This window comes from Hemibagrus wyckioides, linkage group LG06 (genome assembly GCF_019097595.1).
Source record: "Hemibagrus wyckioides isolate EC202008001 linkage group LG06, SWU_Hwy_1.0, whole genome shotgun sequence".
Taxonomy (NCBI): domain Eukaryota; kingdom Metazoa; phylum Chordata; class Actinopteri; order Siluriformes; family Bagridae; genus Hemibagrus; species Hemibagrus wyckioides.
The window spans coordinates 35,328,914-35,348,529 of NC_080715.1; the positions used below are offsets into that span (position 1 = coordinate 35,328,914).

The 19,616-nt window shown below is 38.2% G+C and overlaps 1 protein-coding gene across 6 annotated transcripts in view; it reads left to right on the forward strand.

Moving 5' to 3' along the window:
* Window positions 1-3,292: 3,292 nt before the first annotated feature.
* mpv17 (mitochondrial inner membrane protein MPV17) overlaps window positions 3,293-19,616 on the forward strand; it is a 38,035-nt gene continuing 21,711 nt past the window's right edge. For 3 of the 6 annotated variants that reach the window (XM_058393627.1, XM_058393625.1, XM_058393629.1), the window contains exons 1-3: window positions 3,655-3,772; window positions 5,741-5,825; window positions 11,601-11,716. In XM_058393627.1, the coding sequence (XP_058249610.1) occupies window positions 3,686-3,772; window positions 5,741-5,825; window positions 11,601-11,716 (288 nt within the window). In that variant the 5' untranslated portion in view covers window positions 3,655-3,685. The other 3 variants (XM_058393631.1, XM_058393628.1, XM_058393630.1) reach the window with 3 other exon arrangements.

Sequence of the window (19,616 nt, forward strand, 5' to 3'; positions counted from 1 at the left end):
GGTCTGTAATGGAATTGTCATGGTTGGGGGGTTAAGTTAGCAAAACAGCAATTTGTTTTGCGATAAGCCACAAAATCTGGAGAAAAATAAGTTCACAATACATGTGTTCATGTATATTACTGAATACCTGTAGGGCGAGGTCATATTATACACTGCTCTCCTCAAATCAATGTCAGAAACATACAGATTATAAATTCTAATTAATGAACTGACTCCAATATTACTTAAGCTAGTTATCTGACTCCAATTCACTAGGTTTACATAATGTAATTGATTTTTATTTAGTTTTTTTGTGTAATATGTCAGCATTTAATCAAACATTGAACAAGATGTTTAGAGAATTTGACATTATTGGGTCAGATATTTAGTGATTTATCAGAGCATAGATCATAGCAAGCAAGCATATACATTATAACTCAAACTTGCAAGTATTAGCCCTTTATATTAGCTTGTAAGAGGTCTGTTCCAAACATGTTCAACACATCATTACTTTAATCAACATAAATAAGCCCTCATCTCTCTCTCTCTCACTCTCTCCCTCACTGAACAGTATAAGATTTCAACAAATTTGAAAACTACAGCGAATTTTTTGTTTACACTTATTACACTTTTTAAATATACAACGCATGTTGTTGGACTTTGGACTGCCAGAGGAACCCCAGGAAGCATGGGGAGAACATGCAAACAACCCCAAAGGTACCAGGAATGTACATGTTTACGTAAAGCTATTTTGTGTGTCCATTGTTAAAATCACTATACAAATAACATTTAATTGAATTAAATTATAATTTACAGATCCCAGTGGCTGTATTTTGAACTTTTACATGCATTTGCACATGCTGTCATGAAAATGAAAACCATAAACAATACAATACCTAATAATCTCTCTAATAATAAAATACAACATTACTTTCATACTTAAATTTAAATAAAAATGATCTGTAGTGTACAGCTATGGATGAGTAGTGACTGATAATCTGTTGTCATCCAGAAGAGGGCTGGTTCCCTTTTGAGTCTGGTTCTTCTCAAGGTGTATTCCTCATGTCATCTCAGGGCGTTTTTTCTTGTCTGAGTCACCTCTGGGTTGCTCATTGGGGACAAATTTAATTCAATATACAGATTTATTCTCTGAAAGCTGTGTTGTGGAAAGTCTATTGTTAAAGCTGCTATATAAATAAAATCAAATTGGCACAAAGGTGCAAAGACGGGCCAAAAATTCAAGGACTACTTTGGGAAAGTACTAAAACTTCAGGAAATTAGCTCAAAATCTATTGAAGTGGAGCTAAATAGTCCTTGTGGCTTATTTGTTTGGTTGAAATCAAGGAATCAGTAGAAAAAGGATTTTTTTCTAGGACATCCAATTTATGAGCTATGGACCAAAGTGTAAAACTGTTATTGCACTGGGGTGATCAAGCCCAAATCACTTGCCTGTGTGTCAGAAGGGAATGCTATATATTGAAAAAGCTTTATATGTCACTATATCTTAGTGTTCAGTCTACAAGATTCAAGAAAATTACAACAGGGTGTCATCAAGTGACTCCTAAAGCCATAAGCAGCGATCATCTGTATCAGGGGCCATGCTGTCATCTTGTGGTGCAATAAGATATTGCACATTGTACAGTCAACTACAATTGATTTGTGAAATGAAGCAATAAAGCAAGATATGATTGAAGTGTAAACTTTCCGCTTTAATTCAGTGTGGGTTATTACATTAAATAGGAATTACAGTCATTTTTTTGAATAGACCCTTCATTTTCATAGATTAAAAAATAGTACAGTCTGTTTTCTCATTATTTAATGAAAAATTAAGAAGATAAAGCCGTCATCGAAACTCTCAATATGCAGTTCAACCAAGTGCAGGAGGGAATCATTAGGCTGAAATAAAAACAGGTCTATCAGATAGAAAATAAAAAAGAAAGAATGCACTGGTGAAGGATTTAAAAAGATTTAAATATAGTTGGGGGTTTATTGTATTTCCAGTGGAGTAGAATATAGCGCCTAGCTAATAAAGAAGTAAAAGCTAAAATATTTAATTTTTTGGAGCTAAACTGAGACTAGACCTTTGGAACCATAAAAATTGCAGTAGCAGAGCAAACATCAATATTGACCCTGAGGGCCATGAGGAGATAGAGAAGGGTACATAGGAAATAAATTAAAAGCACAATGTCTAATTCATAAAAACAAAACATTCATAAGATAACTTTCATTGTTACAAAAGGTACCTTCCTTGTACAAGGCTTTAAAACATCTGATGCCTTGCCTTTGTCTCTGCTTAAAAACAGGATCAGTAAGAGATGGTGGAAATACACTACTCACAAAAAGTTAAGGATATTTGGCTTTTGGGTGAAATTTATGGAAAATGTAAAAAGTTCACGCTACAGTGATATTATGGGATCAGTCGAGTCGCCATGTAGAGGCTCGTAACCCTGCTCTTCAAGAAGAGTGGAATGCCATGCCTCAGCAGACAATAAGTCGACTCGTGAACAGCATGAGACGTCGTTGTCAAGCTGTAATTCATGGTCAAGGGCACATGACAAATTATTGAGACATTTTTTTTTGTTGTATACCCACCACTGTTGTTGGCTTTTGTTTCAATAAATTGTTTGAGATGAGGAAATCACCATTGCATGCTTCTACTTTACCATTACATGCTTCTACAGTGATATATCATGAAAGTAGGGCAATTGCCCTACTTTCATGATATATCACTGTAGCGTGAACTTTTTACATTTGCCATAAATTTCACCCAAAAGCCAAATATCCTTAACTTTTTGTGAGTAGTGTATATATATATATATATATATAGTAAGCTAGGCAATTATTTTTCAAAAGACAGATTTCTTTCCAAAATCATTAAACTGTTGTTTGTATTACAATACGATGATGTCTGTATGATTTTCCTGGAAAGATTTTCTTTCAATAATGTCAGAGAATGTTATTTATTTATTTATTTATTTTAAGATTAAAACATGCAAAAACTTATTTTTAAAATCATATTATCTGTTATGTAATGTACATAAATAAAGCACATTAATACATTAATAAAATCTTATTTCTTTAGGGAAATTTTGGCCATGTGTGTCCAAATTATTGTGTCTCATAGTCATGTTGATGAACTCGGCTTGAGCCTCCATTACATGATACAGTAAAATCCTCCCTCTCACACAAGTTTAGATACAGTATCTGTTGAGAGCACATTATCTCTACCTTAATGTACCAGGCCAGCGTGTACATCTCTCACGGTGTGAACAGACTTTACTAAGTAATTTATGGAAGAACTTGCGCGGGTGGATATCTTAGATAGTCTGTGTTGAGTATAAATGTTGATTGTTGTTTACTGAGTAGTGTTTATTGTCTCATAGATAATGTCAGATATTAAAAGCTAGCACAGTTAATCATGATTCAAAACCTCGTCACAGCGCGCGCTCAAATACCAGCGACTCCGTGCCTTTCTTTGCAATGCATTATGGGAACAGTAGTTCTTTTCCTACAAGGCAATAAGTACGTAGTCTTACCTTTTCTGCGTTGTTGCATGTATTTATTTTTTTTCTTTGACTTAAAATAATTCTCATTAGGTCATTTTTCTTATATTTCCAGAATATGAACAGGAGGTTTACTTCGCTGAAAAAGTGGGCGGTCTGAGAGGACTGAGAACACTTCCGGGTTTGTATTGTGTCTTCGGTATATGTGTACACGTTATTGGAGTTCAACTTTGAAGAGCTCAAGATCAACCTTTTTGTGCTGGACGACTTGTACAAAGCAGTGTTTCAATGTAAAGTGTCTGCTGCCGTCGTTTGGCTCTGTTATAGAAACTAACCTAACCGTTCTAATGCGGTATTTCCTATAGACTGTGTACTATCTAGCCTTATCTCTCTGAGTAAACTAAACTGGAGTAAATAAGTAGCTGAATGTTCGACAGTTATTTAGGCTAGGGTTACTTTTAGCAGGACAGCGTAGATTATACGAAGGTAGGATTTCTTTGACAGTATTTAATGATCGTTAGAGTGCTATATATCATACATGTTACCTGTAGTGTAGGTATTTTGTAAACTGACCCTTTGTGCATGAAACAGACAGTAGCTTCAGTGTTCATGCTTGCATGCAGAAAATTGGAACAATGCCGTTTCTGGTTAGTGGAAATGGTATTAATGATATCACTGTGCTAGTTATATTTTTAGCTTAATGTTAAAAAGTCAATGAATCAATTGTACAGTCTCTGTCCATGTTCAGCAGTGCATGGATATAACTAATAATTTACTTCAAATACATTTATTTGGGTCTGAAGGCAAAGAGACAAGACTTTAAAAGCCAAAAGTTTAAAACCACCTCCACCTGAATGGTGAGATTAATAACATTATCATCTCATTATGGCACATGTTACAGCGCAGGGTTTATTAGCCAGCAAGTGAACAGTCAGTTCTCAAAGTGTATGGGAAAATGGTTAAGTGTTAAGGATCTGAGCAACTTAGACAAGGGCCAAATTGTGCTGGCTACACGACTTGGTCAGATCACCTCCAAAACAGCAAGTCTTGTGGGGTTTTGCTAGTATGCAGTGGTTAGTACCGACCAAAAGTCTTCCAAAGCAGGATAAGCGGTCAACCAGCAGAATGGTCCTGGGCTAAGATGCACTGATGTGCATGCAGGATGAAGCCTAGCCTGTCTTCAGTCCCACAGAAAAGCTACTGTAGCACAAATTGTTGAAAGCATTAAAGCTGACTGTGATGTTAAAACACATTTTGCTGCGCATTGCAGCTTGCTGTGTGTGTGACTGCAGTCTGCATGCTGGTCTGTCTGTTCGCTTGTGAAAACTTAAACAGTGGGTATGTAAGCATCAGAACTTGACCATGGAGCAATAGAAGAAAGTGTCCAGACTGAAAAATGATAGCTGGGTGGGTGTGCATTGCTAACCAGGAGAGGAGTTGGGACCAGGATACAGTATAGAAAGAAGGCAAGCTTTTGGAGGCCGTGTGATGCTCTGGGCAATGGTCTGTTTGGGAAACCATGGATCCTGGCATTCATGTAGATGTCACTTTGACACAGCCTCTTTTAGTATGATAATGCTCCCTGACACATATACAAAAATTGTTCAGGAATGGTTTGAGGAACATGATGATGAATTATAGGTGTTTATGTGGCCTACAAGTCCCAGAGCTCTCAATCCAATGGCACATCTGTAGGATACGTTGGATAAACATTTCTGATCCATGGAGGCAGCTCTTTACAACTTAAAGGACTTACCAGATCTGTAGCTAAAAACTTGCTGCAAGAAAGCATAGAATACTACCAAAGACCATCTTGCAGAATCCATACCTTGACAGGGAAGAGCTGTTTTGCCGGCAAAAGGGGGGTGAAGACAATAATATTAGGCAGATGGTTTTAATCTTATGGCTGATTGTTGTTTATCATGATAACTCAATTTCACAATATAATATTTAGTTTTTCTTACACAGGCCAGTAGTTTCACATTATAAAAGACAAGTTCCATGAAACTAGTTGCTAATTTTTGAATATTAAATAAGTCATTGCCAAGTCGTAATTTACTGTTTAATGTAGTCATGACATGTACACTGTGCATTCAGTAAACTTCTTAAAGCTTTATTGTAAATTTGTTGCTTAATATCCAGATTATCACACACTGTAATATCTATTGTATGGTTTCTTTTTTTTAAAAAAAAAAAAAAAAAAACGCTTCACATGCAGATGTGTATTAAACTGATTTCCCAAATTCTCTGCCTTACAGAGAAAGATGAGTATAGCACGTCTCTGGAGATCTTACCAGGTGGTAATGGACAAAAAACCGTGGACTGTGCAAATAATAACAGCTGGTAAGAATCCCAAAATCACACATCATTTTATATTTTAGGTCAAATTAAGTTGAACTTTTCTTGCTGGTCCCATAACAATGAGCATGAAAGTAGGCAGCATGGGTGTTGGAAGGTTTCCTATAGCTCCAAAAGAGATCACAAACACGGAAGATGGACACTTTGGTAATATTTTTTTTCCCCTGTTTACTTTATGCTATTTTAGAGTTGAATATAGATGTTTGAATGCTTAAACGACTAAAACAAAATTAATTTTAGTACCTCAGTAAGCTGTGCTGTTTTTGAGTGCACTCAAGTAATATTTAATGTGCTTCTTGAAATTGAAGAAGACTGAAGACTTGATGGCTAGAAATCATTAAAACAGTGAAAATAAAACTTTATTGAAAGGATTGTTAAGGCCAATGACTCATCAGTTGTGGAGACATTAGTCATGGATTAACTCTAGTGCTATGTGTAAAAGAACAATCAGTAGTATGCTAAGAGTACTAAATAAGAGTACAAGGTATTATATCAGTGTCATCAACTAAATGGCTTTATGCTGTTTTTTCCCATGGATCAGTTAGCATGCTGAGGTGAGGTGTGCGCCAAACTGATCACAGATCATTTCAGCTGGAATACAGAATGTGTCAGGCATGGCTGCTAGCCACAAGAGGCACTTCTTCAAGGATAGAAAGTAGAGAATTGTTTTGTGATTTCAGCAGAATTCATCAATCTCCATTCAGTAGAGTATTTGATAATTACTGTTGCATTGATTAAACATGGCAACAAGCAATTATTTATATGATTTGAAATTTTCTTTTATAGTTAATCTTGAGGTCTTTTTTTAATAGACTGTATTTTATGTCACTTACAATAGCTAGGTTTGAGTAATTTCACAATGTGTGTTTTGTCACAGGTTATTCAGGATGTTCAAACGTTCCTGTAGCAATGGCTCCTCATGTTTATTTGTCTTATAGTTTGTAGTAGAACTTCTACTCCTAATTAACGTTAGGGAGAATTGTTTGTCACGTCCCATCAGGAGTTTACACGTCAGAGGGAGCCCTTTCCTGAGTTCTAATTAATCACGTGATCCACTACCAGTTCTCATGGACAATTAAACCACACACACACCTGGTTCAACGCGAAGTATTGTCCCCACGTGACATACTGAGTGCTTAGTATATCTGTGAATGTTTCTTGTGCTTTGACCCTTGCCTGTTTTTGACTACTGCCTTTGCCTAGTGTTATTGGATTATTTTTATATGACCTCGCCTGCCTTTTTGACTCTGTCTCTTCTGTTTTGCGCTTCGGATTTGTTTACCCTCGCTAGTGTGTTTTCCGGTTTTGACCCGCATTTGTTTTCTTTTCTATGATTTTTGCCCTGTGTTATCTGTAATAAACTGCTCATGGATTCTACTCCTGACACTTCCGGTGCTTCATTACATTGTCATACAAGTTGAGTCATCTTCACCTACTGCTATTAGATATCCAAAATAATCTGGATGACTGTTTCCAGAACAAAGCTGTGAAAATTTTCAAAGCCCCCTGCAGGTTGCTACCACACTTTCACCGAAGTGACTCTTATATACACTACCAGTCAAAAGTTTGGACACCCTTTTAATTCAGTGTTTTTAGTTTAGGGATTTATTTTCTACATTCTAGAACAATAATGGAGATTTCAAAACTATGAAATAACACACATGGACTTAAGTAATCCATATGTAATGACAAAAAACAACAGTCAGTTGTATTTTAAGACACAAAGGTCAGGTGTTCGGGAATAGTTCTTGCAAGAACAGTATTGTCAAGTGCATTTGCAAAACCCATCAAGCACCATGATGAAACTGGCTCACATGAAGACCATCCCAGTAAAGCAAGACCAAAACTTAGCTCTGCTGCAGAGGAGAAGTTCATTTAGAGTTACCAGCCTCAGAAATCACCAATTAACAGCACCTCAGATTAGAGCCGTTATGAAGGCTTTACAGAGCATCAGTAGCAGACATATCTCAATATCAACTGTTCAAAGGACATTATTGTGTATTTCAGCCGCCTTCACCATTGTTTTACAATGTAGAAAGAAATAAACATCAGGAAAGACCATGGAATTAGAAGGTGTGTCCAAACTTTTGACTGGTAGTGTATTTGTTAAGAGAAGAGTATGAAAGACAAATGTCTGTTTATTGTCTTCCTCAAGCTGCTCCTGTTTGTGTTTGTACCATACACCTGCTTTAATAAGATAAGCCAGTAAATGCATGACCAGGGTTCCAGTCTCTTTCCACACTGCTATTCTGGATTATTAGTTGTTCTCTGACATATTATGAAAGGTTACATTACGTAAAAGGTACTACATTTCCTCGCAAGGATCTGCTATTAAGACACACTGACCTTTGTAAACCCTGATATTTGGTCAGTGACAATCCTGTAAATTTCAGGATGGATCTGTGGCCAATTCCCCCCTTAATATTTGAGTTGTGTTTATTTGAACACCAGCAAGTAAAAATCATAAAGACTGGGAATGGACATTTTCAGTTCCTATCACTAATTGAATAGTACAGAGAAAATTGACTCACTGACTAGTGAAGTGTTATTTCTTTCTTTAGAACCAAGCAAAGATCACTAGAAGTATTTATACTGTGGCTGTAGAAAATACTTCTCAAAGGCTGACCGGTGTGTATTAAACACCTAAAGTCGATCTTAAATCAAAAAGTAGTTGTAAATCATTTATTTTATTTTATATTATAAGTGATTACTTAAGCCACAGTAAATAAATAATGACAAAATAAATTGCTGTCATAGCAGGGCAGCTGTGACTGCTAAAACGTATTCATGTCTTGTCATCTCTGTGTGTGTGTGTGTCTGGAGACATTTCAATCATTGTTCATGTATGTGGGATGAACTTGTGTCCTTTTTTTTGTGGAATTTGGTACATTTGCAGGGTTTTGGAGGCTTCTACAAAAATGAACGCTGATATGCTTTTGAGCCAGAGAGCCAGGCAGCCATATTTCATCTCTCACAGCTGTTCCTGTTTCTCGCTTCATTATATCTAGTCTATTATATCTAATCCTTCGGGACCTAAGACCTAAGGATTTATTAGTTTTCCTTATTAGGACTGACTATCAAGCAGTGTAAATAATTATAACATACAGTGTTGAAGTGTTAAACACTATACAGTTCTTCTGTAAACCCCTGCATCTTCAGCAGTGTGTCACAAGAAAAAGGGACTTTTGAGAATTTACTTCAAAGAGAATTTTCCTAAAGTTTCATATTTATAGATAAATTTGTCTTTAAGGTAGCATGCTAATAAACCCCGTTTACTGAAAGATGTAAGAGTTATATGTACATGTACAGTAAATAGTGTGTTACACAATACAATGAACTTCTTACTCTGTGAATCCTCTAGCGGCTTAAGACATAAGTTAAGGACATAAAAAAGAAAGAATAGAATACACAAGGTGTGAATTACAAATTTACAATTGCAACATTATTAATAGAGCAAAATACAAGAGACTGTACAGTGTGTGATGCAACAAAGACATGTATATGCAAATTTCTGTGAATGTAGATGGGTCCATGGTCTTATTTGCACTGAGAGAAATGTATGTGTGTGCAGTGAATGCAGAGATCTGTAGTCTCTGATATATATTGCATTGCTGTGTGTGTGTGTGAATGAAGGATGAGGTAGTACTCAGAGGTTACTCTCAGTCTGAGGAACTGTTTTTTAGCCTTGATGTTCTGGTTTTAACACTCCTGTAGCGTCTGCCTGATGGGAAGTGTGTAAAAAGGCTGTGCTGGGGGGTGACATTTGTCTTTCATGATGTTGGTGGCTCTCCTCTTAGTGGCATGGTTCCACTGATGGTAATGCCATTCCAGATATGGTTTGGTCAACTCTTCCCACCAGCTGTAGAGCTTGTGGTCCTGATATAGAAGCAAGTGAAATAATCTGCAGAAGTTCTAGATGTTTAGAACAGCCTGCTGGTCTGTTTTCTTATGAAACTGCACAGTAGTTTATGTAAGAGAATTGATTTGGGTTTAAATGCATAGGTCACAGCAAATATTGATTTATGTTAATTACTGTTATTTTATTTGCTTGACAATTAACTCCAACATAGGAAAACACACAATAATATCTGTGGTTTGATGGGCTGCAAAATACAGTAGGCTAGTCATCATAAAATACTTCTTATATTATATATGGTGTAATAATTAGTTATAGTAACGTAATAAGTAATCAGTGCTACTAAACACATATTGACTGAACATAACTTATTCACTCAGTTTGCTGATTCAATCCAGGGTAAGAAATCAGCATGGAGATTGAGAAGCAAATATGAGTTTCTTCTTAGTATAACAAAGATTCAGAAACATGTTGAGCTGCTTAGCAAACATCCTGAACAAATCCTATTGATCTTTAAAATGTCTCAGTATTGCATGTGGAGTGAATCAATAATGTATCAGGGACTTTTAGAAGTCAATGATAGATGGTCTTATTTGCTGTTAAGTCACAGTGCAATAAGAGAACCCTGTGACACTTACCTTGCATTCGCTTTGTCAATATATTTGGTACACATTATATATGTTTATGGATGTGTGGTAACATGGAAACATGACTATGACATTATATCTGATATTTGTCCTTAGCGTTTCGCAAATTCCTCTTACAAACTTTATTTATTGACTCTGGTCTCTAGCATAGGCAAAAACTTTAAGGACAAAATTTGATATTTACACACAGATGCTGCCTGAACTAACAGAAATCAGTATTTCTATATAAATAAAAAAAAGGAAATTTAAAGCATTTTAGAGAACAGGAACATTTTAGCTTAAGTTTAAAGAAATTAGTTAGTCCTCTGAAAGGTTTAACCTGGAACAAAACTTTTGTAAGGCTTTATCTGTCATGATCCATCACCCTTCCCATCTTTCACTTTGTTCTTCCAAACCCTCATAGACTTCTTCAATATTGCTGCCTGTCATTAAAATTGCTACTATTTTCAATCACAACAAAGTGTTTACACTGGTGACTGTCTCCGGGTAGTCATGATTTTTTCTGTGTATGCCTTGATGGACAACTTTTGTTCTCATCAAGGGTAGGTTTTCTCTTGCAGGTCATACAGGTACATTTTTATTACAGTAAATCTAGAATAATAATATAGGCATTAACAAGTTAATATACCAATATAGCTAAGAGGTTGGTTTGTATGCAAGGGCTGCTTTTAGAGCTTTATAAAATGTGAATACTGGTCATTTGCGGTCACATTTCTCATAGAGCTTTTATTCATTTGAGGCATTTCTATTGTTCAATATGAGATTCCTTATTGTAATATATTACAGGCAATTAAAGAAAAAAACGTGTGTTGATCTACATTACTTCAAAAATACAGTTTGCTTTATATGATTGATTTGGAATTACCTACTTTATCATACTCTGAAGCATTTTGGAGCAGAACCCAGTCAGACTCTTTTCTCAGCACTAACATCCTAAGCCATGGTTCTGTTACACCCATTCTAACCATTGCACCCATTGTATCCACCAGAAGAATCACCTGGATAAGCATTTGTGCATGTAAATGCTAAGACCTTTCAGGAAGGTCGTGAGGTGGTAGATGATACAGTACAGTGTTCAGCTGCAGTCTGCACACAATCATTCAAACCTCTGGGCACTGAGGAAACCCACATTTCAGATATTGTAGTAACCTGAGACAGCAACACTGCAGAAGCACCAAACTACTAAAAAATTTTGATTTGTTGATCAAGTTTTCTTCTTCTCTCATCTTTTCTCGTCCCCTTACGATCATCCAACAGGCTCTCTGATGGGAGTGGGGGATATCATCTCCCAGCAGCTAATTGAGAGGCGTGGCTTGAACAAGCACGACATTAGACGCACCACAAAAATGATGAGCATTGGCTTCTTTTTTGTTGTAAGTCCATTTTTATGTTATTTTGTCCCTTCATAATTTTTAGGCATAAATAAAGTTCAAACACACTGGGCCTCATTTATCAATCTTTTGGTTAAGTTGTGTGTAAATGTTTGTGTAAACCAAAAAGATCTAAAATTTCGGCCAGATTTTGAAGTAAAATTATATATATTTTACTAAATATATTAAAGAAATATTAAATAAATGTGTATATTAAAGAAATGTGAATTAAGTGAGGTAACAAGGGATTGTCCATGTTGGCATTCAGCACACTTATAGTATAAAGAACATTGCAGTTTGTGATCTACCATATCTGTTACTTTCAGTCATTTAGTGCTGGCTCTAACAGAATGTTTAAGATGTGTTCAAATGTGTGTCAAAGATAATTGGTGCTGTACCAAATGGAACCAAACCAAATGGAACCAACTTGCACCCCATCTGAGACACTGCAGCATTTCCTTCCTTTATTTGGAGGCATTTCTTCTGGTATTATTTGTCTTAATGGATTTATGTTGGCTTGTGCTCTTGAATTTTTATTAATATGTAATATTTCTTTAGTTAATTCTATTACTATTATTTATAAATAATATTAAATTATTTATAAATAAATCAGTTTATGTCCACCTTGATAAATGAGCCACATTAGTTAGTATTTTTTGACTGATAAAGCCATCAAAAACGTACAGCACCCTCCACAATTATTGGCACCCCTGGTTAAGATACACTATATTGCCAAAAGTATTCGCTCACCCATCCAAATAATCAGAATCAGGTGTTCCAATCACTTCCATGGCCACAGGTGTATAAAATCCAGCACCTAGGCATGCAGACTGTTTTTACAAACATTTGTGAAAGAATGGGTCGCTCTCAGGAGCTCAGTGAATTCCAGCGTGGAACTGTGATAGGATGCCACCTGTGCAACAAATCCAGTCGTGAAATTTCCTTGCTCCTAAATATTCCACAGTCAACTGTCAGCTGTATTATAAGAACGTGGAAGTGTTTGGGAATGACAGCAACTCAGCCACGAAGTGGTAGGCCACGTAAACTGACGGAGCGGGGTCAGCGGATGCTGAGGCGCATAGTGCGAAGAGGTCGCCAACTTTCTGCAGAGTCAATCGCTACAGACCTCCAAACTTCATGTGGCCTTCAGATTAGCTCAAGAACAGTGCACAGAGAGCTTCATGGAATGGGTTTCCATGGCCGAGCAGCTGCATCCAAGCCATACATCACCAAGTGCAATGCAAAGCGTCGGATGCAGTGGTGTAAAGCACGCCACCACTGGACTCTAGAGCAGTGGAGACGCGTTCTCTGGAGTGACGAATCGCGCTTCTCCATCTGGCAGTCTGATGGACGAGTCTGGGTTTGGCGGTTGCCAGGAGAACGGTACTTGTCTGACTGCATTGTGCCAAGTGTAAACTTTGGTGGAGGGGGGATTATGGTGTGGGGTTGTTTTTCAGGAGCTGGGCTTGGCCCTTAGTTCCAGTGAAAGGAACTCTGAATGCTTCAGCATACCAAGACATTTTGGACAATTCCATGCTCCCAACTTTGTGGGAACAGTTTGGAGCTGGCCCCTTCCTCTTCCAACATGACTGTGCACCAGTGCACAAAGCAAGGTCCATAAAGACATGGATGACAGAGTCTGGTGTGGATGAACTTGACTGGCCTCCACAGAGTCCTGACCTCAACCCGATAGAACACCTTTGGGATGAATTAGAATGGAGACTGAGAGCCAGGCCTTCTCGCCCAACATCAGTGTGTGACCTCACAAATGCGCTTCTGGAAGAATGGTCAAAAATTCCCATAAACACACTCCTAAACCTTGTGGACAGCCTTCCCAGAAGAGTTGAAGCTGTTATAGCTGCAAAGGGTGGACCGACGTCATATTGAACCCTATGGATTAGGAATGGGATGTCACTTAAGTTCATATGCGAGTCAAGGCAGGTGAGCGAATACTTTTGGCAATATAGTGTATGTTCTTAGGCTTTTAATAAATTCATTTTTTTTATTGCAGAAGCATAATCTCACACTGAAAATTGTAGAAAAATTACATAAAAAGCTTTAAATAAACCTTCAACTAAAAAAATACAAAAAAAATGTATGACTAAATTGTTTTTTTTTTTTAAACAAAATCACCTGTTGCACAATTATTGGCACCCCTAACAATTCCTATAAAATAAATGTAACTGAAGCATTTTTGTCATTTTTTACTTAAGTTTTTAAAGTTGATCATAGTATCCAGAAACTTTTAATTAATAATTCATGACTTCCTGTTTCCCTGGGGTAAAAATATGACGTGACACAGAGGCCTATTTCTCTTATCCGTTCTTCAACATGGGAAAGACAATAGAACACCCCATTCAAGTAAGACAGATGTGTTTAGACCTTAATAAGTCAGGCAATGGCTACAAGAAAATAAACCTGCCCATATCTACAGTCAGAGGTCATTAATAAGTTTAAAACAACTGGAACAGTGACAAACAAGGCTGGACGAGGACCCAAGTTTATCTTGCCACCACACACAGTGAGGAGGATGGTAAGAGAAGTAAAAAAAATCTCCTAAACTCACCGTTACAGAACTGGCATCTTGGGGTCACAAAGTCTCCATAACAATCATGAGATGCTATCTACATGCCAACAAGCTGTTTGGGAGGAATGCAAGGAAAAAACCTTTTCTCACCTACAATCACAAACGTGAACATCTGGAGTTTGCTGAGCAGTACTGGGACTTCAACTGGGACCGTGTGCTTTGGTCAGATGAGACTAAGATAGAGATTTTTGGCAACAAACACTAAGTGGGTCTGGCGTAAAACAAAAGATGAGTATGTGGAAAAGCACCTCATGCCCACTGTGAAGTATGGTGGAGGATCTGTGATGCTATGGGCCTGTATCTCTTCCAAAGGCCCTGGGAACCTTGTTAGAGTGCATGGCATCATGAACTCTTTGAAATACCAGGACATTTTAAATCAAAACCTGATGGCCTGTGTCAGAAAGCTAAAGATGGGTCATCATTGGGTCTTTCAGCAGGATATTGACCCAAAACATGGTAAAATCTACACAAAAATGGTTCAGCAGACACAAAATCAAGCTCCTCCCATGGCCATCTCGGTCCCCAGACCTCAACCCAATTGAAAGCCTGTGGGGTGAGCTGAAGAGGAGAGTGCATAAGAGAGGACCCAGGACTGTGGATGATCTAGAAAGATTGTGCAAAGAGGAATGGTCAAAGATCCCTCTATCTGTGTTCTCCAATCTTGTGAAATGCTGTCTTGATAAATGAGCTGTCTTGTTGGCAAAAGGGGGTTGTACGAAGTATTAACATCGGGGTGCCAATAATTGTGGCACACATGATTTCATGTTAAATATATATATATTTCTTAATGTGAGAGATTTTTTTCCACTGAATAATTGTACTGCAATTAAAGGTTTTTTTTTTACTTTGTGGTTCTATATTGTTTAAAAAAAATAAATATATTAAGTATATTTATATTATACTTAATATATTAAGTATAAATATATTACCAGGGGTGCCAATAATTGTGGAGGGCGCTGTATATGACTATATAGGATATACACTATATTGCCAAAAGTATTCGCTCACCTGCCTTGACTCGCATATGAACTTAAGTGACATCCCATTCCTAATCCATAGGGTTCAGTATGACGTCGGTCCACCCTTTGCAGCTATAACAGCTTCAACTCTTCTGGGAAGGCTGTCCACAAGGTTTAGGAGTGTGTTTATGGGAATTTTTGACCATTCTTGAGCGCATTTGTGAGGTCACACACTGATGTTGGACGAGAAGGCCTGGCTCTCAGTCTCCGCTCTAATTCATCCCAAAGGTGTTCTATCGGGTTGAGGTCAGGACTCTGTGCAGGCCAGTCAAGTTCATCCACACCAGACTCTGTCATCCATGTCTTTATGGACCTTGCTTTGTGCACTGGTGCACAGTCATGTTGGAAGAGGAAGGGGCCAGCTCCAAACTGTTCCCACAAAGTTGGGGGCATGGAATTGTCCAAAATGTCTTGGTATGCTGAAGCATTCAGAGTTCCTTTCACTGGAACTAAGGGGCCAAGCCCAGCTCCTGAAAAACAACCCCACACCATAATCCCCCTCCACCGAACTTTACACTTGGCACAATGCAGTCAGACAAGTACCGTTCTCCTGGCAACCGCCAAACCCAGACTCAGATTGCCAGATGGAGAAGCGCGATTCGTCACTCCAGAGAACGCGTCTCCACTGCTCTAGAGTCCAGTGGCGGCGTGCTTTACACCACTGCATCCGACGCTTTGCATTGCACTTGGTGATGTATGGCTTGGATGCAGCTGCTCGGCCATGGAAACCCATTCCATGAAGCTCTCTGTGCACTGTTCTTGAGCTAATCTGAAGGCCACATGATCTGTAGCGATTGACTCTGCAGAAAGTTGGCGACCTCTTCGCACTATGCGCCTCAGCATCCGCTGACCCCGCTCCGTCAGTTTACGTGGCCTACCACTTCGTGGCTGAGTTGCTGTCGTTCCCAAACACTTCCACGTTCTTATAATACAGCTGACAGTTGACTGTGGAATATTTAGGAGCGAGGAAATTTCACGACTGGATTTGTTGCACAGGTGGCATCCTATCACAGTTCCACACTGGAATTCACTGAGCTCCTGAGAGCGACCCATTCTTTCACAAATGTTTGTAAAAACAGTCTGCATGCCTAGGTGCTTGATTTTATACACCTGTCGCCATGGAAGTGATTGGAACACCTGATTCTGATTATTTGGATGGGTGAGCGAATACTTTTGGCAATATAGTGTATGTAATACACATTCAGTACAGTGCATTTGTATCCATTTGTTATTATATATTGTATATACACTTATAATCCATTTTATTGGGAACACCTGCACACTCGTTTATCTAATCATTTGGCAGCAGCGCAAAGCAGACCATGCAGACACAGGTCTGGAGCTTCAGGTAATGTTCACATTACAACCTCAGAATGAAGAAAATATCTGTGACTGTGATCAGGACCTGGTTCATGTTTAAGTATCTTCTATTCTGGGCTAATCTCCCAAGAACTTCACACACAGTGGTCTCTAGAATTTACACACACTGTGGGTAGAAACACCTCCTTGATAAAAGTAGTCAGAGGAAAATGGCTAGATTGGTTTGAGCTGCCAGGAAGGTAACAGTAGCTCATATAATCACTCTTTACAACTGTGGTGAGCAGAAAAGAATCTCAGTGCTTTCTGAGATGCTTTTCTGCTCACCACTGGCTGAAACGTCTTGTGGATGTTTTTTGTTTTGTGCACCATGCACTGTAAACTTTTACATTTTAATATAACGGCCATAATAGGCAGGATTAGGCACATAATACACAGCATGTAGAATAACTCTGAAAAAAGAGCAGACAATGTATAAAAGGGAAACAATGAAAATCTCACATTGTCAAAAAAATTGACTGAGTAAACAAGTCAACTTTTGAGACTCCTTAAAAGTGCAAAAAAATAAAAAATAAAAAAAAACACCAGCGTGAATATAAACATTGTTGGATGGTAATTAAGAATAAAATCCATTCAAGAACAGAACCAAATACACCTGAGGCTTAATGTGTAGAATTGCTCGACACCTGACATCTTTTGGCCTTAACCAACTTATCAATGTCTGGAGTGAGTGTCTGTGCAATTGACACTTTCATAATATCATTTATATGAACATGTGACAGGCAAGAACGCAGTTTGGATTTATTTACATTCATAACAGAGAAAGCCTGTTCGCATATATATGTACTTCCAAACATGCACAGAATTACAGAGGCAAAGGCTGCTAGTTTGGGATATTGTGGAACAAGATATTGATAAAATGTGTGCAAGTTAACATGGGCAAATGTGTCTTTTAGCACAGAATTGCACTGTAAGTCAATCAACTCCATCTCCAGATCGACTGGTACGTCAGAGGGGTTACTAAAGAAAGGCGATGTAAATAGTTTGATTTTTGGCTCAAGTTCATTCAGTATTTGAAAACGCTGCTAAAATTCAGTCTTTAGTTCTGATAATTTTAGCTTGAATCGATCAATGTTGCCACCGTTGGTGGTGTCTTCCAGAGAGGGGAAATGTGCGAGATTGTTCTCTGAAAGCTGCGTCTCCCAAAGGTTAAGTTTCTGCTGAAATGTGCGAACATCGTCATAATACTCCGTTAAAAGTTTGTCTCGGTCTTGCAGTTTAGTGTTGAGAATGTTCAAATGATTAGTCATATCTACCATAAAGGCAAGATCCTTAATCCATTCCGGTTCATCCAACTCACTCAGTGATTTTCCTTTATCTTTCATGAACAGTCCAATTTCCTTTCGCAATTCATAAAAACTCTTAAGAACTGCCCCTCTGCTTAACCAACGCACATCCGTGTGGTAGGGGAATCGTGGCTAATATCCAGCTCACTAAGCAAGGCATCAAACTGATGGTGGTTCAGTTTTCTTGCACGAATGAAATTCACAGTTTTACCAAACTCATGACATGGTCCATTTTTAGGGACTTGCTGCATAACACTTCTTGAAGAATAATACAGTGAATTCCCCAGAACTCTTTACCTCCGCAAGATTTCACCTTTTCCTGTAATTTGCTCACAACCCCTGCTTTCTTTCCGCACATCGATGGAGCCCCGTCAGTTGCCATGGAAACGGCACAAGACCAGTTTACTCCCAGTTGGTCCAAAGACTCGACTAGGCAATTGAAAATGTCATTAGCAATAGTCGTATCAGTCATTGGAATGAGACCCACAAATTCTTCTGTGATTTTCATACATTTGTCAACTCCCCTTATAAAAACGGCAAGCTGAGCGACACTGTTAACATCTGTGCTCTCATCAACTGCAATAGAAAAACAAGTGAAAGTTTTAACCCTCTCCTTCAGTTGACTTTTCAGGTTTCGTGCCAATTCTCTGACTCTGTCTGCTACCGTTTTTCTCGACAAACTTATATTTGCAAAACTCTGATGCTTTTCAGGGCACACCAATTCAGCAGCTTTCAGCATACATGTCTTAACAAATTCCCCATCACAATAAGGTTTCGATTTTGATGCGATTTCTTGTGCAATGATATAACTAGCCTTTACGGCAGCATCATTAATCTCTCTACTAAGAGTGAAAACAGACTGCTGTTTTTTAAGTGCTGCAACCAATTCTTGTACCTTGTCTGTACGTGCCTGACCAGTATACTGGCTGTACTTTTTCGCATGATTTGTATTGTAATGTCGTCGAATATGCGGCGTTCTGAATCCACCTTCCATTTCTTGGAAAGAGACATTTTTTCACATTGCACACGTTTTCACGTTACGTAGGAAAACAATTCAAATAACCAACAGTAGGCACGATGCTGACAAGAGGACCTCTCGTGGATATATAAGGAACTGCATGTGTGTGGATAATTGCACAGATATGCAATTGCATTGCACGCGGGCCGTATGGAATCATCAGGCGGGCCGGTTATGGCCTGGGGGCCATATGTTTTGCACCCCTGTGCTACTTGCTCTTAACTGTGTACCTGTACTTTGGAGCACTGCATAAATGAGCAGGTGTACAGTATACTGTGTGTGTGTGTGTATTTTTGGCATGGACTGCACAAGACCTCTGAAGGTGTGCTGTATTATTTGGCATTAAGAAGTTAGCAGCAGATCTTTTATGTTGTAAGATGGGGTTTCCATGGATTGAGCATGTCACTGATGCTCAAATTGGATTGAGATCTGGGGAAATTTGAGGATAAGAAATAGTGTGAACTGTTTGTTTTCTATAACTATTTCTGTATGTGGTAGGGCACATTATCCTGATGAAAGAGGCCACTGGCATTAGGGATTTCTGTTGCCATCAAGGGATGTACTTGGTCTGCGACAATGTTTATGTAGGAAGTACGGGTCAAAGTAACATCCACAT